The sequence below is a fragment of the Vanacampus margaritifer genome, chromosome 20, assembly GCF_051991255.1.
Source record: "Vanacampus margaritifer isolate UIUO_Vmar chromosome 20, RoL_Vmar_1.0, whole genome shotgun sequence".
NCBI lineage: Eukaryota > Metazoa > Chordata > Actinopteri > Syngnathiformes > Syngnathidae > Vanacampus > Vanacampus margaritifer.
The window spans coordinates 15,574,028-15,598,764 of NC_135451.1; the positions used below are offsets into that span (position 1 = coordinate 15,574,028).

General features: G+C 43.1%; 1 protein-coding gene and 1 long non-coding RNA gene across 6 annotated transcripts; one reads left to right on the forward strand and one right to left on the reverse strand.

Annotated features, from left to right (window-relative positions):
* Positions 1-80: 80 nt before the first annotated feature.
* On the reverse strand, positions 81-24,382 carry smarcd3b (SWI/SNF related BAF chromatin remodeling complex subunit D3b). 5 transcript variants are annotated; one of them, XM_077554186.1, is made up of 14 exons: positions 23,926-24,382; positions 12,390-12,592; positions 10,486-10,575; positions 9,558-9,600; positions 8,000-8,122; positions 7,790-7,915; positions 7,507-7,602; positions 6,485-6,586; positions 6,238-6,399; positions 5,993-6,090; positions 5,638-5,773; positions 5,441-5,563; positions 4,271-4,372; positions 81-4,131 (listed from the first exon to the last, which is right to left on the reverse strand). In XM_077554186.1, the coding sequence occupies exons 1-14, from the start codon at positions 23,935-23,937 to the stop codon at positions 4,078-4,080; spliced, it is 1,470 nt and encodes a 489-aa protein (XP_077410312.1). In that variant the 5' UTR covers positions 23,938-24,382; the 3' UTR covers positions 81-4,077. The 5 variants fall into 5 exon arrangements, with proteins under 5 accessions (XP_077410312.1, XP_077410311.1, XP_077410310.1 ...); XM_077554185.1 differs by lacking the exon at positions 23,926-24,382 and adding an exon at positions 16,798-19,114 and having other exon boundaries at positions 7,790-7,912; XM_077554184.1 differs by lacking the exon at positions 23,926-24,382 and adding an exon at positions 16,798-19,113.
* On the forward strand, positions 4,060-6,244 carry LOC144040206 (uncharacterized). Its single transcript, XR_013289667.1, has 4 exons — positions 4,060-4,200; positions 4,278-4,410; positions 5,291-5,413; positions 5,940-6,244. It is a non-coding gene; the product is annotated as an uncharacterized LOC144040206 (long non-coding RNA).
* Positions 24,383-24,737: the final 355 nt, after the last annotated feature.

A 24,737-nucleotide genomic window follows, 5' to 3' on the forward strand; every position in this document is an offset into this window, starting at 1 on the left:
TTCCACGACCTCCCCACCGACTCAGAATGATTCAATACATAATTATTATCGCTGTTAAATGAGACAAAAGGACACATAAGACACGTTGTGGCATTTACAAACTTTGGCAAGCGCTTCTTTATTTACATCCAGTCCGTCACGCAAGGTCACAGCTGTTGTCCCTTTAGCTCCTCTTTTTTTTTTTTTTGTTGTCTTTTTATGTCAAGTCATTTTTTTTTTAAGTGTTCAACACAAGTGAAGAGCAGCCTCGCTCGCTTGTAAAAAAACAAAAAAAAACATGCAGGAGGCGAGCGGACACGTTTGAGAACTTTTTGTCTCCGCCCCACATGAGGGCGCTAATCAAACAGCAGCTTTATGACTACCAGAAAAGAAAAAGGGCTATGAGACAACTACGGTCGATTTGTTATTATGCTTCTGCTCTAAGAAAGAAAAACACTGCTAGACTGTTTTTGCTGGTAGCCCATTTGATTATTTTTTGGCCCAAAAAAACTTACAGAAGACTTTTTTTTTTTTAAACAAAGAATTGTGAGGGTCACACTGGAAAAAAGAAATGATATTGCCAGAGTAAAGTTGAATTTTGTTAAACACAAACAAAGAGAGAGAAAATAAAGTAAAGAAAATAAAGTAATATTGTGACAGGAAAAAGCATGTTGTTTTTCACAATTAAAATGTTTTATTCTTTCAAGATGGAATCGTTTTTTCCAAAGTTGTGTATTTTCAGGGAAGACAAAATGATCTGACGAGCATAAAGTAGTCGTTCTCAATATTATATATTTCCCATAAAAATTAACTTAATTTTTATTTTTTTTATTTTAAGAAATGTCTTTTTTTCCCAAGAAAACAAAGTTATAAAAAAGTCATTTTTTTCCTCAGAAGACTATCTTCTCATAAAGTTAACTGAAAAAAAGCATGACCATATTTTTAAACATGATTTTATTCACAGAAAAATGCTAAAGTTACATTACTTGTTTTAAAAAGCAGGTTTTATTCTTTTAATATGTGTTTCATTAGCAGGAAAAAAAACGACTTAAATTTTACGTAAAATCTGAAGTACAACTTAATTCTTGTAAAATAAGATTATAGAAGACTTTTTTATTATTTATTATTTATATTTATTTTTTATTTTTTATTCCCATATGATTACAACTTTTCTTGAAAAGATACACGTTATTCTCGTAAAATAAGTCTTTTGGTGTGTTTTTTTAGAATACAATTTTAGGGAAAATTAAGACTTTATTCCTGTATTATTACCAGTATTTATTTTTATAAGGGTAATCATCCAATTTTGTTGTAATCTGACTTTATTCTAGCAAGATTATGACTCTTCTTGAAAATCCCACTTTCACTCTTGTAAAATTAAATTTTATCCCAGAAAAGACGGCATAATTTCCCGAAATAATTGACATTTCGTCGAATAAATTATGCTTTTGTTTTGGAGAAATATAATTTCATACAATTCCGGTTGTGTTCAAGAAAAATACAACTTTAATCTTAAAAAAAAAACAAAAAAAAACGCCTTTATTGTTGCAGTCCGATTTCCTTGTTCGAGCGTGACCCTCAGCACATGTTGCGCAACATGCTAAGCGTACATACCGTCTTGCATGTACTGCATGTGTATTTACAGTTTGTGTTTTTTTCTGGACGGAAGCATGCATAGGCCGAGGTGAAGAATCGTGTGCGCGAAGTGTGAATTGTGTGTCGCCTGCGATACTCACGATGACGTACGCGGAGGCCGACAATTTACAGCACAGTGCAAAAACAAAACAAACGACAACAAAAAAGGAACATCTGCCGCGTTGCAACACCAAACCTCCGCGAGGGACAAAAAAAACAAAAAACACGCGAGTCAAGTGTCATCCTTCTTTACAAATACACGCGCACAATGCGAGTTGAGCGTCCGCACAAAAGATATTTACATTCACATCTCTTGATCATGAAAAATACTCATACACAAAACTCGGGCTGCCATGCGGCTACCGCGTTAGCATATTGACGGTTAGCATGTTCTCATTGGAAATACAGTGGTGCCTCCAGACTTGTGAGTTTTTCCAGAACTTGAGATAAGAGCGCAGCATGATGACTGAATGCAATTCAGCTGCTCGTTTATTGCCACTCGCAGCTGACGTTTACTCCAAAAGCAAACGAGACCATTCGACTTTGCGTATTTCAACCAAGCAAACATTGTCTTTAGCGCTTAGCTTAATGCTAACAAATGACGCAACAACGGTTGGCATCGCTAGTTGCCGTTTTAGAAGCAACAAATCTTTCGAACGCAAACAGTAGAGTAATACATTTAGACAGACAAAATCTTGCAGGCATTTATTCTGGAAGAAAAAAAAATATTACAGCAGCTGACTGAGTCACAGTAGTAGCACTACTCGGATGATTGTGATCTCAAGGCACCACTGTAGCGCGCGACTACACAGCAAAGTGCCAAAAGCCAGCCGCCCTGCTAACTGTTAGCATAGCAACGGTTAGCATTTCATCCATCCTCATTGGAAATAGTAAAGAAAATCCATCTTGTTTTGTTGACACTTTGGGGACGCGACGGCAAGCCAATCGCCACGCTCGTCGCTCGCGATTGGTCGAGGGGGATCAATACGGCAACTGATTTGCATAACACTGACGCGGGCGCGACTTCACTTTGCCGGCAAAAATACTCAAACGCGACACTTTGGAAGTTTTCTGATTGATTTCGGAAGGAAAAAAAAATTGTTTGAGTGTGATAGCTGCATCCAGTGACTTTTGCTGGTGGGATTAGGACACACGGACACACGGACACACACACACACACACACACACACACACACGCGCGCGCGCGCGCGGAAGCATATTGCTGCCACACCAGGAAAACATTATAACGTGGTAAATTTCACGTTTTAAAGTGATAACTTTTACGTTAAGACGTGATAAATGAATTTCCCATTTAGACGTGCTACGTTATCACGTTATAAAGTTTCAACGTGAACAATTTCACATTAGAAAGTGAAATTGTGATCAGTGACCACATTATTTTCATGTTTTAACGTGATACTGTAAGTCAGCACAGTATAAGCATATTTTTGAGCATGAAAAGTTTCGCGTTTAAAGGTTCGAAGTTTGACTTCCGCATTCAGCCAATCAGGACAAAGCAATTCCTTCTGGTTCAGGTGAGTGGCGGAGTCCTTTTAATGCAGAGGTGGCAAATCCAGGTGCAGAAAGTGAAAACCCTGCCACAGTTTGGCTTTAGCCCCTGATGCTAGCTAGCTAGCTAGCTCCCTAGCAGGTAAACGAGCCATGGGAGCTAGCTAGGGAGCGACTAGCTCGCTAGTTAGCGCCTGGTGGCTAAAGCCAAACTGTGGCAGGGTTTTTACTTTCTGGACATGGATTTGCCGCCTCTGATTTGGTGTTTTCTAAATTAAAGTAACAAGCTAAAAAATTAAATTAAAATAATAATGCTATCCATCCATTTTTGGATTTCTGATCTGAAAAGACGGAATTTCTTGTTGTTGTTATTTGTACAATGCCAAAGTGAAGCACATTAAAACATGAAACTTTGCATAAAAAAGTGAAATTTATCATCAAGCTTTAAAAAGAAAAAAAAAAAGCTTCCACACAGACACAATTGTACCCTAATTTGAATAACAGAGCAAAAGCTCCCATTTGGATGATTTTCCCTTTTGACGATCTGAATTCTTCATGTGTCGAGTTTGCAAAAATCCTCATTGCTTGTTTTTACCTCCGCCAAGGACACTTTGCTCTTAGCGAAAAACCACTCAACAGAGTTCTACTTTTTGCTTTTTTTTTGTGTGTGAACAATTTGTGGCAAATACGCACACTGGCCGGCCACTTGATTAGGTACCTTTACATACAAAGACAACACAAAACGAGGACGCATCAGACCGAGAGCCGTCCCTAATATTTTGGTTATTCAGCGACACGACATGGGGACAAAATATTAGCCACTCAGTATGATTCAGTGCTGGTGTACCTAATGTTCTGACCTTGGCCTTGGCGTAGGTCTTGGCCGGACGAGAACATGGACACATGACACGCGTGAAGCCACACACATTTAAGGACAAAGACGCGTGAGTTTGTTTAGGTGTTGCGGAGCGCCAAGGCCTGCTCCAGCTCTTGCCGCCTCTGCTGGATCTGAAAGCACATCCGACGCGACGCGACACGCGCGGATCAGCAACACAAATCAGCACATCAACACCAAAGGTACGATGGGGAGGTTCACAATTATTATTATTATTTTTTTTACAAAATATCAGATTGGATGTTTGCTCACCTTACAGTAGAAGTATCGGCTGACGGCCTCCTGGGACCAGGGCTCGTGGTAGAAGGAGGCCCGACGCTCCTCTTCGGGGTTCCCCACCACGTCCGTCATCAGCTGCCACGTAAACAACACAAGACGAAACCGAACGAAACGTGTGCAACATCAGCTTTCCAACTTGTAAATGTTCAACTGGTTGAGGCCAAGTCGTCCCATTCCCACAAATTGAAAGTAAAGCTGGCAAATGAAGAGCGTTCCTAATATTTTGGCTGTGTAGCTACCCGACGAGTGATTCCATACTGGCGTACCTAATGTTCTGGCTTGGACCGATTGCATTGACTAACTAGCGCAGGGGTCGGCAACCTTTACTGTCAAAAAAGACATTTTATGCCAAATAAATAACAAAAATATGCAGCATCAAATTCATTTTCGGCTATATTTTTTGGCAATTTTCCATATATTTTCATATTTTTGGGGGAATTCATGGACATTTGGTCATTTTCTGCCTCTCTTCTTCCTTTTTTGTATGTTATGGCTATTTATTTACATTTTCTGACTTTTTTTTTTTTTTTTTTACAATTTTGCCAACATTTTATGGTAATTGTCAGGATTTCTTCTTTTGTTTTTGGACATGTTTTCTTTTCTGCCTTTTTATTTATTTAATTCTCTGACAATTTTGGCAATTTCATGGACATTTTATGGTAATTTTCTGCTTTTCTTTTTGGACATAGTATGCTCACTTTTTGGACATTTTTAGGCAATTTTTTAAATAGTTTTTCATCCACCTTTTTTCTCTTTTTTTTCCTGGCAACTTAAAAATTTTGTCTTTGACATTTTTTGGAATATTTAATTTTTATTTAATCAGTAATTAATTTAAATACTATTTTATCTAAAAAATAAAAATAAAAATGTAAAAAAATATGTAATACATCTAAAAAATAAAAATAAATATGTAAAAAAATATGTAATACATCTAAAAAATAAAAATGAATATGTAAAAAAATATGTAATACATTTCTTTTTCTTTTTTTTTAGAGCTCCACAGGGAGCCAACTAGAGATGGACTAAAAAACCACATGTGCTCCAGAGCCACAGATTGCAGAACCCTGGACTAGCGGATTGTTGTCTCAACGGGACTTTTCAAGACTGCAGTGACACGTGAGTAAAAATAGTCCAAAGGGGAACCTTGAGGTCTCTGCTCTGGGACTTGAGCCAGTCCTGGATGTAGCCTTTAGGATCCCGCGAGAAACTCAGCATGAAGTCCCTCTGGATCTTCAGCTGGTTGATGGACTCGATGGTCTCGTGGATCTTGAAAAGCGGAAACAAAAGTCACGTTAGTCGGGACGTGGCTTCGTCCGTCAGTGCCGGCAACCGTCTGCCACCTTGTTGTCCAGCGTGGCGATTTCCTGCTGGTTGGCGGTGGACAGCAGGAAGCTGCTCATCTGGCTTTTCAGCGGGTCCTCAACCTCCACGTCAATGTCGTAGCACGCCGTCTTCTTTTGATCGTTGGGGTCCACGCTGCAAAAAAACATCGTCTTCAAACACGTTGATACGTCTTTTTTGATTGCGTAAAGAAACAATAAATTAAGAGTGTGGAGTTCCGCAGGGAAGATAATTTGGCAGTCATTTTTTAAATACAATGTTGTTATTGTTTGCTACAGGAACTTCCTTCTCGTTTCTTCAGGTAGCCCCTTTGTGGTTTGGCCAAATCCCAAGCGGAGTCGTGAACAAGTGTACCTGATGACGTGGTTGATGACGATGGGGTCAGGGGGCAGCAGCAGGTTGGTGAGGCGCTGGGGGATCTCTGAAAACTTCAGTCGGGGGCAGTCAAAGATCTGAAATCAGGCAAAGAATTCTATTTTCCCTCACCGAAAAGCACAAACACAAAAATGTGTTTCATTTGGGGCTCCAGGAACGGATTAAAACCGTTTGCATTCATTTCAATGTGAAAATCGGATTTGAGATATGAGCGTGCGAGTTACCTGCTGGAAGTACTTGTCACAGTTGATGTACTCCTTGTCGTGGGAGTCCTGCAGCTTGTTGGTCTTGACGTACTGCCACAGCGCCTGGATGATGCACGAGCGCGTCTGCGTGTGGATGCCCAGCAGGCGCGCCAAACGGGGGTCTAGCTTGAACTGGGAGGGCTGAGTGGACAAAAAAAGACCCCACCGCTCGTGACATGCAAGTCCTCTATCATGCGCACGCCACGTGACGCGAGCTCCTGCTCACCTGGTAGTCGAGCATGAGCAGCAGCGTGCAGCGCACGCTCACATCTCCCGGACGCTTGACCTGGAAGCCGTCCGTCTCCTGCGTGGTGGCCGTGCGGTGCCACTGAAAAACATCAAACAAGCACCTTCTTGTTAGAGCTCCCCCTTGTGACACTTGGCGTCATTACAAGCAGGCCGATTCAACTTTTCTCAACTTACAAGTACAAACAAAAAAAAAACTAAAAAAGTTTTGGATAAAAATGCTTGGGAAAAAAACATAGTATATTCTAATTTTACATTCACAAAATACCCCCAAAATGTAAATGTGATAATCTAAAAAAAATAAAAATAAAATATTGACTCTGCACCATTGTGATAGACAGTTGTTGTTTTCTTTTCAGAAAAAAATGCACAAATTTGCACAAAACTGTTTAGCTGGCATATTGGTATCTTATTTGTAAAACTATTATTATTATTGATGACTATAATAATATATACAATATTATTAAATGGTAATGAGTGGAATTTGCCAGCTTTGAGGTTTAAAATGGCATTTAGATTAAATCATTTTAATATTAAGGGTTATAAAAAAATTATAAATAAATATAATTACGTTTAAACTTCTCAGCTTCTCAGACTTCATTCTCACAAACGCGCCAACCTTGAGTCATTTTCACTCTTGCTTTTTGGATCTGATTGACTTTGAAGGACAGCTAATGCTAATTGTCGTCTTTAACAAGCGCTTGGAAAGCTGCTGAAAGAAAATCCGCGCGTAAAGTGTCTGATTGTCTTTGCCGTTTAACTCATTCAAACCCAAAATTATGTAAATACGTTTTTTTTAATACTTTGTCCTTCACTCCCCAAAATGTATTTATATGTTTTTTAATGTATTTTTTTTTTTTTTATGCAAGAGCATACAGAGAAGGCTTTGATGCAGCTTCTGACGTGAAACAATGGTTGTTATTACAAAAAAACGGCCAGCAGGTGGCAGCAGAGTATACGAGATCAGCCAGGGTCATGTTGCAACAAGCTCCGGTAACGAACCTCCACCAGGTGGTTGTCGGGTCCGTAGAGGTCTTTATCCAGTTCGATCACCAAACTCTTGAAAAATGAGGAGAACTTCTTCTTCTGCTTGCCCGGCTAAACAACAACAACAACAACAACAAAATTCATATTTGGACTTTTCTTTTTCAAATTGTACAGTTCATGTGGCATTTGCATTTCCTAAATGGCTTCGACGATCCCTCGCGCTAACGCGAAGAGTCACAATAATGACAGAAAAGTGTGCGCGTGCTAGCGAAAGGTGCGTTTTTGCGGCCTCACTCACGTCATCAAGCAGTTTTCCCTCCACCCGCAGCTCCCACGACGCGATGCTGCCGTCCGAGTCGTCGGCGTCGGGACGCGCCGGGTTGAAGGTGTTGGAGATGTAGAGCCTCAGCTTACGCTTCTGCTGCTGAGGACCGTGCGGGCCACACAGGGGGCGCTATTAATCGCACCTTCGACCCGGCCAACGCTGGAGCAATTTTTGCCGCTTTACCTTCATGGGCCTCTTGAGCGCCTCCTGGATGTCAACGCGCTTGCGCATGATGGTCTGGTCCAGCTTGCGCTCGAAGGCCAGCAGGTCCATGTAGGCCTGAGACTCGGGGACCAGCTCGCGGATCTGAAGAGAACATCCAAAAAGGGATCACAAAAGACAGCATCTGCCTTAACTTATTCAATTCCAAAAACGTGTAAAAACTTTTTTTTAATGCAGGAGCATACAGAAGGGCTTTGATGCAGCTTCTGACATGAAGAGGTGGCTTAAAGCAATGGTAGTTAATAAAAAAATTAAAGAAAAAATAAAACGTTGGCAGCAGAGTATAAGAGATCAGCCAGGACAATGTTGCAACAAGCTTTTTGTCAGTTCTCACTAGGAATGTAGCGATTTTCTAATGCTGATTGCTCCAAAATAGAAACAGATACAAATATACAAATTTTCCAGTTGAAAATAGAGACTCTAATCTTTCCTTTGGTTCCATGATTTTATAGCAATAGAACACAATATTCTGTGGGCCTTGCAAAATTAGTCAAAATCCAAGTAAAACAGCTGGGAGCGAAGGGGGTTGCTTCAGTGACAATGGTTGGGAGTGAATGAGTTAATCATTAAAAAGTATCTTGAGTGATATCAGTATTGGTATAGATATTGCTATAATTATTGGTATGTGTATCAATATCTATATTTGTGATAGAGATGTATCACATTGATGAATAAAAACAAATCAACAATCGTCACAAAAACTCAGTGGACATAACTCACGCCTGAAATTGAACAAGAAGTCGGCCATTTTGGTTTCAAGCAGCCATTTGTGGTCAATTTTGTGAAAAAGGGGCAAATACAATTATATAAATAAATAAAATAATTATTTAAAAAAATCTGTCTCAAACACCAGTTTCAACCACTGACATGAAGTTTAGTGGACATCAAAACAGGATCCATGAAAAAGTCCCAAAACGACTGAAATTGAACAGGAAGTCAGCCATTTTGATTTCAAGAAGGTAAAATTCATGAAAAGGGGGTCTGCAAAGTTAAATAAATAAATATATAAATAATAAAAAAAATAATAATAATCAGCCATGACACAAAAAAAGCACACAGTGAGTGAAACGTCACAAGAAGCCATGATGGAAATCGAACAGGAAGTCGGCCATTTTGACTTGAAGCCACCATTGTGCAATTTTTCCCCAAATAGATTGGATCAGATGGTTTGGGTCTGTTACGCAACCCATCCTGGGCGGGAATTGAAAAATGAGAATTGAGAGCACATTTGAATATTGATGAGGGGGCCTGAAAGCAATAGGAAGGTTTTGTGCTCACACACACACACGCACGCACACACACACACACACACACACACACACACCTGCAGGTAGTCGTCCTTCCTCTAAATGGCTGCCTTCATCCCCCCCCCCCGCCCCCTCCCTCCCTGACCCATGCGAGCACCTCCACCACCCTCGCGCGTGCGTCTCCCGTACTATCGCCTCCCAATAACGAATAATGACGGCGCCCTCGCCAGGATCTTTCCATGGCGCCCAAAAAGAAAAGAATGCAGCCTTACCCTTTGCGGGAGAATCTTGTCTGCCATCTTCCTCCTCTTTGCGCTGGAGAGGGAGAGAGAGAAAGAGGAGGAAATAAGGGGAGCATGTTACTATGGTGACTGATAGCCGAATGGCCGGGCCATCTGCTAAAAAGCTGGGCCGCATCCAGCGGCACAGCCGAGTGTGCGTGTGCGCGCCGCTCTCCCAAATAAAGGCAGCGGTCCACCTCGGGGAGATAACAAACGCCTTCGAGGACAAAAAGAAGAAGAGAAAAAAAAAAGGGCTCCATTCAGGGACGTGCGACGTCTACGGGGCAAGGTAGGCGTGTTGACGCAAACTTTAACATTTGGACCCTCTCGTTGAGGACACAATGCGTATCAAGGACATTTTCTTTCAGGCAATGAATCACATCAAAATTTGAGACGGCACACAAAGTCCGAATGTGCGCTGGAAATATAAATCTTCATTCCTCATTTCTATGTGACGATTGTGTTGAATTCATGCAAGCAGTTTCCAAACTGTCTGGAAAGACGCTAAATCGGGTTAGTTTCATCTCTTTTGTGCTTTTGTTGATGTTAAAGCAACTTTTAGTCGCTAAGTGGCTTCAATCTTATTTCGATGGGCTTCTGCATTTTGTTAGCAGTCGTTAGGGGAATCCGGGTGGGAGGTGCCAGGAAGAAAAGCTCAAATGGCTTTCGGTCAAAACATGCCAAAATGGTGGAACAAGATGGCCGCCTAAGGGTGTGGCTATGGTTGAAAAAAACTTGAAATCCTTTCCCATCATGCCATGCCCCGAGTCCAAAGCATGCACCGCTACGGCGACCATCCCGTCATTCGGGGTGGGGGGGGAGGGGGAGGGGTTCTGGTGCTGGTGTTTGGGGTTGTGGGGGGGTTCCCAGGAGGAGAAAATGGGGGGCATGCAGCGAGCACGTCTTTCAGGGCTCCTACTTGGATCCGAGCGCGGGATCTGATTGGGGCTCTCGCATGTCCACGGGCCTGGCCGCCATCTCGCCGCCTCCCGGGAATCCCAGCGGCTTCCTGGGGGGACGGTTCAGCCGTTAGACAAAATTCTTCCAGGAACGCGGAACACCCCAACACCAATTCAACAAAAAAGGAATTTCAAAGTTGCCCACTTTTGAGAAAAAGTTACAACTAAATATTCCTACTTTGTAGAGACAAGGTGTTGAAAGTCTTGCTGTGGATCAAGGATGGCGGCAAAGCGCTATTTTGTTTAATCTAAATGAAACTCCTTAACTGACTTCAATCCGTTTCCTTGGCAACGAGAGGCCACAAGATGGTGGCAAAGCTCCAATCACACACACGATAACGTTTGGCCCGCTTGGATTTTTTTAACCTCAACTCAAACGTCTCGATGACAAGGCGAAGACGCCGGCGGCGCCGCTCAGCTGCCGGGAATTTGGCCATCGGCTTGTTTGCCATGGGACGCCTCACAAGGTCACCTGGAGATGAGGACGGCTGGACGGACGGACTGGCTTATGTCTCATCCACCCACCGGACCCTCCCTAGAGAAGCTGGAGGATCCGGTCCGGTCCGGTCCGGTCCGGTCCGTCATCTGGCCCAACTGTGAGAAGATCAATGATGATATCGATTCCGCGTCCGCCCACTATGAGGGCCGCGACGAGAACAAGAAAAAGAAGAAGACACGAGTGGGGGCAAATTAAAATCATTTTATGGGCTTCGTCTGAATCACGCAGGGCGCACTTGAGTCACTGACCCCCCCACCCCCCCCCCCCCGAATGGCTGCAGGGAGTCCGTGAACCAAATCATCCGGTGAGTCTGCTGTTAATTTGGGTCAGCGAATCAAATCATTTGAATTTTGGTTAACTACAGTCAGCGAATCAAATCTTCCAAAATTTCCTGTCTGCTGTGTTGCAAACGAATCCGCAGTCAGCGAACCAACTCATTTGAATCGGCGGTGTTTCTGGCGAGTCCGTCTGCTATCTCGAGTCAGCGAATCAAACCATTCGAATCTACAGTATTTCCAACGAGTCCGTCAATTGGGGTCAGAGAAAGCAAATAATCAGAATCTGCATTGTTTTCGGTGAGTCTTCTCATGAGGGTCAATAAATGTGTCACTAAATACTGGACTCAAGTCGGACAAGCGATTCGACTGAATCATCGACGTGTGCGATGTTTCTTGTGAGCCTGCTAAAACGAGTCACCCGGATCAATCGAATCATCTGAGTCTATAGTGGTTCCAGTGAGTCTGCGAACTCGAGTCAGCGAATCAGATCATCTGAGTGTGCAGCGGTTCCAGGGAGTCGCCCCAATTGAACTGAAACAAACTGAGTCCGTTGACTTCGACTCAGCGAATCGAACCATCGGTGTCTGGTGAAGTCTTTCAACTTAACTGAATCCTGATTCAAAGCAATCATACGAGTCTGCAATGTTTCCGGCGAATCTGTTAACTCAGAGGTCCCCAACCCTGGTCCTCGGGGACCGGTATCCAGCCTGTTTTCCATGCCTCCCACAGCCAACACAGGTGATTCATATCATCAGCTAATCAGCAATCTCTGGAGAAGGCTGATAACGATCTCCACCTGTGTTGACTGTGGGAGGCATGGAAAACAGGCTGGATACCGGTCCCTGAGGACCAGGGTTGGGGACCTCTGTGTTAACTTCCCTCATGGCTTGAGTAAATGAATCACAAAATTGGGAGTCTGCTGTGTTTCCGGTACGTCAATTGACTCGGGTCGGATCAGTCTGCGGTGTTTCAGTCACCCTTACCAATTCAAACGAATCATTCCATCTTAATAGTGTGAGTCGGTGATTCATATCATCCAAGTTTGCTTTTTTTTTTTTCTGGACTGCTCATTTGGGTTTGGACTCACTTCCTGGCCCGGTTCTGGACGGCCTGCTGCTGTTGTTGCTGCTGCTGGACCTGCTGGGAAGGAGCGGGCCTCTTGCGTCCGGCCTCCATCACCGGGGAGGGCAGGCCGGGACGCGCCGCCGGGTTGCCTCCGTACGGCGGGCCGGGGGGGCCCATCGGCGCTCCCTGGTGGGGCATCCTCGCCCCGGACGGCATGCCGGGACGCTGCGGGCGACACGTGCCACACATCGTTAGGGCGAGCGTTCTGGGTGTGAGAACCTTTTAGTCCTGGATACATGAGAGTGTTTCACGTGGTATGTGTGTGAGATCATTTTCAGGAGTGTGTGAGTAAATACATTTTCATTTGTGTGTGTGTGTGTACATGAAAACGAATTGCAAATCAACAAATTACAGAGCACAGTTTTCTTTGGCCCCCCGGAAAAAGGGGGCTTTTGACGCCCGGCAACAACTGGTCGCCGCTCACCTGCGCCTGTCACTCGCGTGGCAACAGCTGCGTGGGCGGGGGGGGGGGGGGGGAGGCCCGCCGCCGGAGAGCTCATGTGCCCCTTCCTACACTATGCTTAAAAACATGGACCAGAAAAGGGCGGTGATCGTCGACACATACTCATTTTGTTTGACTGAATTTTTTTTAAATGATCGATAGAACTTATAAGCAAAACTGAACAGGAAGTCGGCCATTTTAGGCAAATTCCAGGTTAGGGAAAAAAAAATCAGCCCCCAAAACTAGTTTCATTAGTTGATCTAAAAATCGGTGGGCGTGTCTATCAAGACAAGATGTATAAAAATGTCACAAGGACCCATGAGCAAAAATGCAACAGGAAGTCGGCCTTCGTGGGAATTCACCCAAATGACAGCTGGGCGACGATAACTTGCCAAGCTTGTTTACCGACGTCACTAAATGTGGGCGGGGCATTGTGTCCAAATCCGACCAGCATTTTGAGAATCACAATTGTATTAGCAAAACTTGACTCGAGGAGAAAGCACAAAAGGCAACAAAAGACGTTCTCTTGTGATGAATTCGCTTGCGTTTTTTGTTCTCGTCTCCAAAGGACCTCATGTAGCAACAATCAAATAAAAGATGAATGTGAAGACAGTGTTGGAAAAATGACATTTCTTAAACGTGACATTTTGTAACCCCGAGAATCTCAGCCCGGACGCTTTTTTTTTTTTTTTGTCAGTCCTGTTTGTCAATTTCAAACGCTGATGTGATCTTTAGACTGTCCACAAAGTCACGTGGAGAAAAACAAAGAGCGTCGGCACGCGACTAAAACGGGAATGTGCCGAAAATACGAGCAAACGTGACTAAAAATGGCGTATTTGACAAGTCAAACGGCGGCGGGATGAAACGGCGCCGGCAAAAGACGCGCGAGTGCGTTTTGAAGCTCGAGCTGTGTTGATCACAAGAAGGATGAGCAGGCGCTGCTGTCACTCTTGTTTGGCGGGTGGGGGGATGTGCGCGCGGGTCAGCGAGGAAGTGGAAGAGGATAAAACAACATATGGTGGGGGGGGGGGGGGCGCCTTGACGAGGCCTCCTTGGTCTTTTGTCTCAACCCTTCGTGTACAAACACAACGTCGTGGACGAGGTCAATTTCCTCAGACGAGTTCTGAAGGACTGTCGTCAATCAGCCAATCAGATCCGCTATGTGGTCGACATGTGGGGGAGGATCGGGGGTGTGTGTGTGTGTGGGGGGGGGGGGGTTCCCTCTTAGGAGTCCAAACTTTGAGGTTAACTTAGGCTAGACCTGAACAATTCATTAAATTGATTAAACATCGCAATGTAGAAGAAAAATAATTTTGAAATCTTAAAAGGCTTCAATTTGGGTCCGTTTAAATTCATAGAATATAAAAATAAGTGTACTCCTCAAATTTTGATGTCATTGTTTGATTAAAAACATGAAAAGTGGAAGTGATAAAACCACAGATTTGTTAGCATGATTGTTGTAATCGGACTGTTGACTTACTAGCTTGTGTTTATGTTAGGCCACAATGTTCTGTTGATCAATAAACTGTCTTCCATATGAATTCACAGCTCATTTGCTTTAGTTTTAGCGATGAGACCAAAATATTTATGTAGAAAAGAGAAAGACTGATTTGTTTTGTTTTTTTAGGGCCAATAATAATTATTAGTAGTCAAGGACGCCGATAACCGATATTTGAAGCCGATATTCATTTTCACTAAAAAGGAAAATATTGGCATAAAAATTTAAAATATACAAACACCAGTTCTTATTTGGCATATGTTTATTGAACGGTTCGTGAAATATTGGCGCTAAAAAAAAAAAAATTCAAAAGTTCAGGGATCTTCCAGGGGCGGTAGCATGTCTTCAAAAGTTAAATAAAAACTTAAGTAAATGACTCCCTATTGTTTGCTACAATAAATAACTTTTTTTTTTTTCAAAATATCTGATGTATTACATTTTTACTTTTCTTAGTTTTAATTTCAAACAAAGACAGAAGGTGCAGAGAGTTCCCAGGGTCAGAACCATGTATGAAAATTTAAATCATTAGTTCCCTGATTTTTTTCTCTCCCTCGAACCCTTTGTAAATGGATCTATTATCGATATGAAAATATGATTCTTCAAAATGCCGATGTCGATATTCCACCGATAATTTGCCCATCCAATAATCGTCAATCCCTAATAATACATAAATCTGCTATTGGTTGTTTAATACTGCTTGCATTTGTCAAAAAAAAAAAAAGCGCATGTAAGAGGACCTTGAAAAATAACCACAAAATAAATTTCAATCACAACATTGAGGAAAAAAATATTGCAATTAGATTAAACGGTAGTTTGCAAATTGCCTAAAAAAACAACACTTTTTTTTATCATGTTTGCTCAAACTGTCAAAAGTCAAGGTAGCTCTTAAAATGTGTGTGAGAGCGGCTTTATTCCGCAAGGAGAGTGGAAAGAGAAGGCCTCACAAGCGGCAAAATAAACATTCACACTCTTCCACATGACTTTTTTCCATCCTAAAAGCTTTTTGGCGCGCGGGCGGGGGGGGGTCGCCTCCTCATCAAGGTTAATTGGCGTGTGGGGAGGACGCACGCATGTGGCTCATCAATCAACCTCGCCGTTGTGGCCGCCGTAACGACCGCTCCCGTCAAAGGCGCAATACGTCATCCCGTCGCCAGCGGACGGTCACGACGACGTCTCAAACATCACTCATGTTTAAGACTTCTTCAACGGCAATACGGAAGTGCTTACAAATTTCTATGGCGTGTTTTGAAAGAGAAGAAAAGCACTCCACATGATTAGACCATCATGACATCGTCTAATGTAGAGAAAGAAACTGCGCATCCTGATTTCATGCATTCATGGGGCTGCTTCTGGTGCTAAGCTGTCATAATATTGGTGTTCTTTGCAGAGGATAAAGAAAATATGCCTGTGAGTATTCTGGCATAGTCTGTCAGCACATGTTGTCAACGCTTGTGTTCGCATATAAGAGATGATATCAATGGTAGTTTTGCTTGCGTGTCTACGGTGTTTTGCGCTGTGAACTAGCATTAAGCTAGCAGACTGTCCCAAGGCAAGGATATATGGTCAGAATTGTTCACTATCTGACAAACTTCTGAGAATAACGGCGTCTTAAAGAGCAGAAGTGCGAGATGAATCAATTAAAAAACATACCTTGACTTATGAGCACAAATGTGTTTGTTTTTTAGTCCATTATAAATGTAATGCTATCAATTTGTTTTGTATTCAAAAAAGGTCAGTGAACAAAAAAAATCTGGTCTTGAATAAAATATTGAAAACATATCCTACAAAACTCAACACGAGTTGTTTATAATTGTTTTGAGTTACGATTTTGATTGACCGAAAAATGCCACAGTGAAATGACATTTGAGAAGAAGCCAAAATATGGAAATGGGTGAAGAGGGTGCGTGGGGGGGTAATGATCCGGATATTGACTGGCGGCACGCTGCAACTTTCCTGTGACTTTGCTCGCCTGCTTCTCACAGCGTCGCCAGCGACACACACGCGTACACGCACATGCACACTAGACCAAAGACCCCCCCCCCCCCACCCACACCCCACCCCACCCCACTCCCCTTTCGCTAACAGTCGCGGTAACCTCCTGAGCGTCTCCGCGACCTGACATCTCCCACATGAATGGAGCGATTGTTCCATGCCGTTAACGTCCGCTGAACCCCCCACCCCCCCCCCCACTTCCATCCTCGTGTGTGAAGCGTGCTAGCCCCGACACTGGGTGAGAGGGGGGGGGGGGATGGGGGGGCGGCCGACCGGTTGCCCAAACGCGGACGATCCGGCGTCCTCCATCCCTGGCCGAGCCGAGCGAGACCACGAGCGCGACGCGGGTTCCGTCCGGGAAGGGGGGCCGGAAATAACCTTCACGCACCCCACCCCCCTCCGTCCCGCCTTTCAATGACGAGCGAGCGTGCGACTCACCACTCCATGGACCAGGAACTCAAACAGTTTGCTCTTGGTGGCTTTCCTGGCTCCCCCCGCCGTCTCCTCCGTGGCCATTTGCTGCGAGTCTCCTTCGCCTTCTCCTTCTTTTGTCTGGCCTCCCTCCCTCGCCCGCCGCCGCCGCCGTCAGCCAGCCTCCCGTTCCCCTCCCCTGCTCCACTTTCCTTCTCTTTGTGCTCTCCTCCTCCTCCCTCCTCCTCCTCCTCCCTCGCTTGTGCGTCTGCTTCACTTTTAACTTGCCTTTCACCAGCCCGGAATGTCGCTTACATTGAGAGAGAGAGAGAGAGAGAGAGAGAGAGAGAGAGAGAGAGAGACGGGAGGGGGCTGCTGTTGCGGGGGCCTACCAGGGGGGTTTCAGCCAGCCCACCGCCTGCCCCCCCTCCGCACAGCTGTTGCGTTGCATTCCGCTGGTAAGATAAGAAGACATGCAGCAGGGGGGAGGAGGGGGGGGGGTCACTTTGGAAGTGATGGGGTGACCGAGTCGGAGGTCGCAAACGCACAAAAAAAAAAAGAAGAAGAAGAAAAAAAGACGCGTTTTTAAAGGGGCAGTACTACTCGTTGGGAAAAATTTGATGTCAGGAGCAGATCATCTTCACAGTTTTTCTTTTTGGTCTTATTATTGCATTGATTGCTGTTGTTTAATTTTTATATATATATATATTTTTTTAACGTAATTTACATACAATTTAAATTTAAATGCAATTTTTTTTCTTCTTGCAAATCTGCCACTTTTTAAACTCACAAATTTTTTTCTCGGAATATTGCCCCAGCCCTCTAAAAATATATATATTTATTCGTTGCTGTTATTTAAAATATATTTTTTTAATTATTTAGTTTTTCTTGTTAACAATTATCAAAATATCAAAATTGTGTGAAATGCATTCTTATCTAAATAAAACAATTAGTTAATGTATTTTAATTTATTCACATTATTAAAATCACATTTATACACTTCATAAATAATTGAAATACATTTATTGGAGTTTATTATTCATTATGCCCATGTTGGTTTTTGAATAATCTATTTAATTTTTTGCTATAATTTTAAATTCATTCAAACTTATTTACTTTATTGATATTACAGCATCGGGGGTATGTAGATATTATTTTATTGTTGAAATGATGTTTTAGTAATTTGGTAAGAGACAATTCTTCCCTACCTTTCCTTAAGATCGCATCACATTTCTGACAGGTGGCGATTATTTAAAAAAAAAAATCTTAATCACTGAGGATCCTCCTTCCAAGACATCCGACAATCGTCCCTTTGCTGACTTTGATCGCAAAGGGAGAGAATCGTTGAAATTTGCCCCGACTGTCCGAATGAGAGTACCCCGCTTGAAATATTTACAATTTTGTCAGCACTAACCATTTTCCAAGCAGATCAGGGAGGAAAAATATCTGATACACATCCGACACCGTACGATAATCGCTCGAGGCATCCATCATTCCGACCTCTTTGACGGCCGGGGAGGGAAACTGAACAAAACCCTCAAATTACAGCCGATTATCGATACGTGATTGTGTACCTCACTTATGGGATATTCAAAATCTGCTTCCACTCTCACCTTCCCCCCTGCAGCCGTCAGATCGCAACTTGAAATATTCATGAGGGGATTTGAATGACAAAGGAAGCGACATGAAAACGGGAAAATGGGCCTTTTCCCGACATCTGCATCATCAACAACAGTTACTTTCATTGAAAAATAACAAGCTGATGATGGGCCGGTTCTGGCCCGCGGGCCTTTGGTTTCATAACAATACGTTGTGGAATGATTTCAAATAAATACATAAAATGCTGAAGGAGGGAATTCTGCTAAATAAATGTTAAATGTGGGATCTGGACAGCGAGAATGTGGAAAATATTTCGTCATTTTGAATCGTTCGACAAAAGTGTTGTAGTTTGATAAGAAAAACAAAAAAGTATAGAGATGCACGCGGGCGTTGAAGCATTATCAGGTCGAGTTGGCCGTGCAAAAGAGCCCCCCCGGCCCCCCTGCCACCCGTATGTAGAGTCACCCCTTGCCGGACCCCCATTAACTCCCTCTGTTAAAAAAAAATAAAATAAATGCTAATGTCCCAGTGTGAGGAAGACTAGGGGTCTACAAGGGGGTGGGGTGGGGTGGGGGCGTGGCTGACCAGTTGTGCTAGTGACTGGCCAACAGGGGGCGTAAGCAGTAAAGGAATGGATGCATAGCATAAATAAAGCACACAATCAATATTTTCAAAAGGTATTGTGAAGTTGAATGAATGATGAGGGCAAATGTTTTGGCAGAGTCGTTCGTTGTCTTCTAGGGGGGGGGGGGGGGGGGTAACGGACACATTACTGTCACCATTTAGAAAAATTTGGATGCCTTTCTTAACATTTCACCATTCAAACCACAAGAGGAAGCCAAAGAGCACCACAACACACATCAACAATCTAATATAAAAAATAATTTCAACATTTTGGGGATTTCTTCAAGCATCCAGTAGTTTAGAACATAACATTTCCAAATAAGAAAATAATTGTAAATAATTAAAAGATGGTGGATTTGCATCCCCCCCCCAAAAAAAAACGACAGTAACTATTTCTTTCACAGCCAATATTAAAAACAAATGAAATAACCTACAATAGCATAAATACCCAAAAATATTTTTTAAATATTAATGTTTGCATATGTGTTTTATCCCCAAAATCAAGCATTAAGTAGTTTAAAAAAAGTTTAATATAATTTTGAAAGTTAAAAAAATTATTACATTAATTACACATCTAAAAATGCGAAGCATTTGTGATTTACCTTAAATAATACAAATGAAAAATAAAAAAAAAGATGAAACAATATAATTTTAATATTGCTCATTTTAATATTGCTGTGGGTTTGTGGCAAATTATACTACTAACATGAATTATAAAATAATACTATTAGTAAATAGGCTATGCGGTCTGAAAAACAAATACATTTTCTTGGTGTTTTTTTAGTTATAATTTTTGTGTGAAAATTTTGAGCTATACAATATGACCATGAATGGAAGTGTTGTGCAGGTGTACCTAATATTGTGGTCATTGGTGTGCTAATCTAGCGTGTGGTCAAGCTCCATCAACTTGACAGTCAAGCAGACTGAAGTGCCAAAAGAAAAGTGGGAGATTTGGGTCCGGCGTCCCACTTGGTGGTGTTTTTGTCCCACATACAATAGAAACTCCTGGACTGCCTTCAGAAGCCTAAAGAACTGAATTGGGGGGGGGGGGGGGGGTACCCCAAAGCAGCTCCCATAACGGCCAAGAATGTAGACAAAGTGCACAGCTTGGATGTAGAGGAACACTAAAGGATTTTTCAAATTTTGGGGGTGAGGGGGGGGGGGGAGACAAAGCATCTGAAGCCCACCTGCTCTGGGGCATTTCCTGTTTGTTGTAGCCATGGCAACAGCTTAATCTGCCCAGAGCTGGAAACTACAGCAACCAATGGGACGAGAGAAAGGCCAGCGCATCATCATCATCATCATCAGAGGGCACAAGTCGCTTCTTTCTTGCTGGTCGCATCCGGGCAGGGAGAATGAGCCGCGATTTTTCATCACTAATCGATTATCAAGTGTTTAAAAATGATTCATCTCTCTTTTTGCATCGCAAAAAGCTGGCATTTGAACAGGGGTGTGTAGACTTTTTCTATCCACTGTCGATGGTGCTCTTCCAATCGAGGCCAGGCTGTTGTTGAACTTGGAAGTGGGTCAACCTGCCAGTTGCGCTCCGACGACAAAAAACAAACGAGTAACTTGAAGGGCACGAGCGGGCGCGGCCAGTCAGCTGTAATTAGGTTACAAAGCGTCCCAAAAATCCATAATCGGCCAGCGGATAGGACAGAGTGGGGGTTCGAAATAGGCTGGGGGGGGGGGGGGCCTTCAACAGCATCTATATGACGCTCTACAGTACAAATGAACAAGCGAAGAAACACTTAGCATTGCCGCTAGCTACTGCCGTAGCTACAAATGCAAAATGAAAACAGGCACAGGGAGCTGCTGTAGGCCACAAGTCACGTTCGGACACACACGCACACACAGAGGAAATAGACAACCCAAGTCCAGATCCTGAAGTAACTGTTTAGGCCACGCCCCTTCAAGCACACATCCAACTCACGGTGATGACACTTGATGAAGCCTCTTTTGTGACAGAGAGTTGTCTTGATTAAAAACAAAACGGTGGCGTTTTGGGTGGTCTGGAACACATGAACAACATTTCAATGGGTGGAATTAATTTGAGTACATTTAGGAATGGCTAATGAAATGAAAGGAATTCAACTCATAAGTCAAGGCGCCATTTGAATTCCCACCATTTCGTGGTCTCTAGCGGAACAAGAAATGTGTATTTCTACACTGGCGCTCGTTCAATGCAAATCGATCACGGGCAGAAGTTTTTCCCCCGGAAGCCATTTTGTTTCCCCGGCAACAAGCCGCCATTGAGCAGGTTCGCATTCCTCTGCCGCTACAGAGGGAAGTGCCCCCATTGTCCATTTAGGCCTGAAAGTAAGAGCAAAACACAAAGAGCCTACTTGGCAAACAAAAGCCTGCTTTGATACTCCAGGAGGACAAACTCAGGAACTCGAGGGGGGGGGGGGGACCCTCCGCGCATTCCCTTCAAAACGTTCATTCAGCAGTCGTTCCCCAATTCAGACCCCGGGAGCCATGACGCTACCTTGCATACTAATCAACACTGTCCTCCTTTTTGGGCTGCCAACTGAAGCTTGAAATCACGTGTGCGGTCCACCAGTCGCAGGTCGCCCGCCGTCCGCCCTGCCCGATAGCGCAATTCGCTATACAGTAAGGTGCTTTTTTCCCTCAAAGCTGAGTCACCAAGTCTCCATGAACAGGAAACCGGAGGAGAAGACGAAGAGGAGGAGGAGGCAGCCTGAGCTTTTTCTGCAAGCAAGGCCTATAAATTCACATCCATACCCAGTTAGTTTTTTTTTTTTTTTTTTAATGGCTTCTCAGACGAACGCTAACACAAATGCACAGCAAGCCAATGAAGCAATTCCACTCACCAAGCACATAACACTTTCCCCATTTAAGAAAATAACAACCAATATTGAGCTAGTTTAAAAAAACAACAACAAAATACAACATGACTGGCTAATGTGAGCCACATTAAAAGTGACATTTTAATTAAAAGGACTAGAGCCCATTTCACAAAGCTAAGTTAAACAAAGCTAGCAGTAACCTCAGTTACTGCTGCCAAACAATAATTGCGTGTTCTTTTCTAACCAAAAAAGGGCATTTGTTTCACTTTGGTTGGGAAATTACAATTAAGCAAATACTTACAATTGATGAGTAAAAGCAGAGACTAAAAGAATTGTTGAGTGTTGAAAGCACATAAGCTAAGCTAAATGAAGCTAACGTTAGCCTCATGTTCCTGTTTCTAAAAGACATGTTTTTTTTGTGAATTAAAAAAGGGGCACAATGGTTTCATTTCAAAGGTGCTTATAATTAAGCAAACACCACATTTAACAAAAAAAAACTACAAAGGAAGCGGTTTTGAAGTGTTGAAGTTTACATTTACTAAGCTAAACGAAGCTAACTGGAGCCTCAGTTACTCCTTCTAAAAGATAATTATTTTGTACCCCCCCCAAAAAAAAAAAGAGAGACCTTGGTTTATACTTTGGTTGGGTTTTATAATTAAACAAACAGCACATTCAACACTCACAAATGATTGACTAAAATACCTGCTTTGAAGCCTCAAAGCTATTGAACGAAGCTAAAAACAAAAATCGCTCTATGCACGCATTTGAAAAAGATAGTGACATACGTTCTGTTCAAATTAAAACAAGAAAATGGTTTCACTTGTGTTGGGTATTTTTAATTAAGGAAACAGCACGTTTAATGTGCTACAATTCTACTACGCTTTGTTGAATGGAGCTCTGCAGCCTTGTGTTTGAAAAAGATCGAACACAAGTCATTTTCTAACTTAAAAAGGTGACATTGGTTTCACTTTGTTTGGGTATTCTAAACGGGTAGTTCGACACTCACAAATGTAATTACTTAAGAGTGTTGTAGATGAACCCTCTGTCACTCTTTCAAAAAGATAATTAGATATAATTAAAAAGGGAACATTGGTTTCCACTTTGGTTGGGGTATTATAATTAAGAAGCAAACAATAACTTTTGGTCTGGTGTTGAAGCTTCACGGAAATAAGATAAACTCAGCTAAGCTCATCTGGCTTGAAAACTAAGCCAAAATAAATCATCATATACTGCTAGTTCAAAAAAAGGAGTATAGGAAGGAGTTAAACAAGTTAATAAACTTAACTATGGCCTCGTGTTGATTCAAGATAATGTTTCTTTTTCACTTTTCTATTCCAAATAGGCCAACTAAGAGCATCATTAGAGCGGAGTCCATTTTGAATTGTTGAAGCTAAGATACGGTAGGTGTTTTGTGTTCCGCAGAATTAAATCTATTTTAATACACGTGGATATTAAAATCACAGTTGAACCTCAAAGAACGGCCGAGTTGTAATCATTCACCCCCCCCCCCCCCCCCTAAAATGAAACCCTTTTTTTCATAAGATACAGCAACTAGAGCACAACATTCAGGTACACCTGACAAAAAAAGTGTTTTAAAACACCAAATAAAGTGACCAGGGAGTGTCTGGTGCCGTTGAAAAGACACAAGTGAAACTTTTTGACAAGATGGGGGAGGCTCGGGGTGTAAATAAGATGGTGTGCACCATGCCCAGGCCAAAAGCCCAACAGGGCAGCAGGCCCTCCCTCACTCCTCTTTCCCCGCTGCTCGGTCTCCCCATGACGGGGGGGGGCTCAAGTGTCGCTTCCCCGTCGGCAGTCAAGGTTAACAAGCTGCTGTCTGTGAGGCTTGGAGGCTGTGAGGAAGGCGCCTGATGATGCAGACACACCTAACTAGTCTCTACCCCCCCCCCCCCGCCCCCTTCCTTCCCCCTCTCCAATAGCCCCCTGCTGCCTCCTGCACTATGCGGCTGTGAGGCCAAATCACCACCATTTTACACCGAAAATCCCCATTTTGTTGAAAAACAGGAGAGCCCCACAAATGCCCAAATAGAGCAGTTTACACGATGGCCGCTGCACTGACGTGCTAATAATAGCCAAGAAGCCAAGCACATCAGCTCCGTACCTTTCTCTCCATCCTCTCTTCTTTTTTTTTTTTTGCCGACTCAACAGCACCAAGTGTCGGATGTGTGTAGTCGTCCGGTCCGCTTCGGTCCGGTCCGGTCCGGTGCGGTCTAGTCAGGTCTCTCAACTTCCTCGAGGCTTCTCAAAAGCAAAAAAAATAATAACAACAAAAAAAAGGCAAGGAAGGAGACTCGAGTGTGTCACTTCGCCATCAGTAGTCGGCGACTTGTTAGCGCCGCCGTTGCTGCTACTGGCCTTGCGGGGATGGAGCCGACACAAGCCGGGATTGGTGAAGCGTCGCCGGGGAAAGGGAAGCGAGGAGGAGCGCAGGCGCGGTCAACGACGCGATAAGATGAAAAAATGAGCACAGGCAAGGGAGTGTCGACAAATTATCAACCTCCTCGCTCACTGCCTTTCCTTTTTTTTTTCCTGGGCTGGAGCTGGAGGGTTTCCTACAGTGCAACACCTCTCCACATTTTTTTTTTGGGGGGGGGGGGGGGTGGAGGGGGAGGGGGGGGTAATTCTCAAATAGCAGACACAAAGAGACTGCCATTTTTTCTTCTTCTTAGGGGAGGGTGTGCTGAAAAACGCAGGGTGTGCAGAAAACTAGAAACACAGAAAGGCAGCAGCATTGTAAAAAAAAAAAAAAAAAACATTTTAAAATTCTAGCTTCATTTGGTACAAAAGCGGAATCTCGTTAAAAAATCCGCCTTTGCCATATACCCAGTCATTAATATTTTATATCGTGGTTGTACAAGTAGGTCGTATTACACTGACTAGGAAGCCTTTAAAACATTTGGCAATCCAATGGTG

Coding starts and splice junctions, on each gene's coding strand:
- smarcd3b (XM_077554184.1), bottom strand. CDS start 16,875: ATGGCCACGGAGGAGACGGCGGGGGGAGCCAGGAAAGCCACCAAGAGC. Junction 6,091..6,237: donor GTGACAAGTACTTCCAGCAG/GTAACTCGCACG, acceptor GCCTGATTTCAG/ATCTTTGACTGCCCCCGACT. Junction 4,132..4,270: donor GCCGATACTTCTACTGTAAG/GTGAGCAAACAT, acceptor ATGTGCTTTCAG/ATCCAGCAGAGGCGGCAAGA.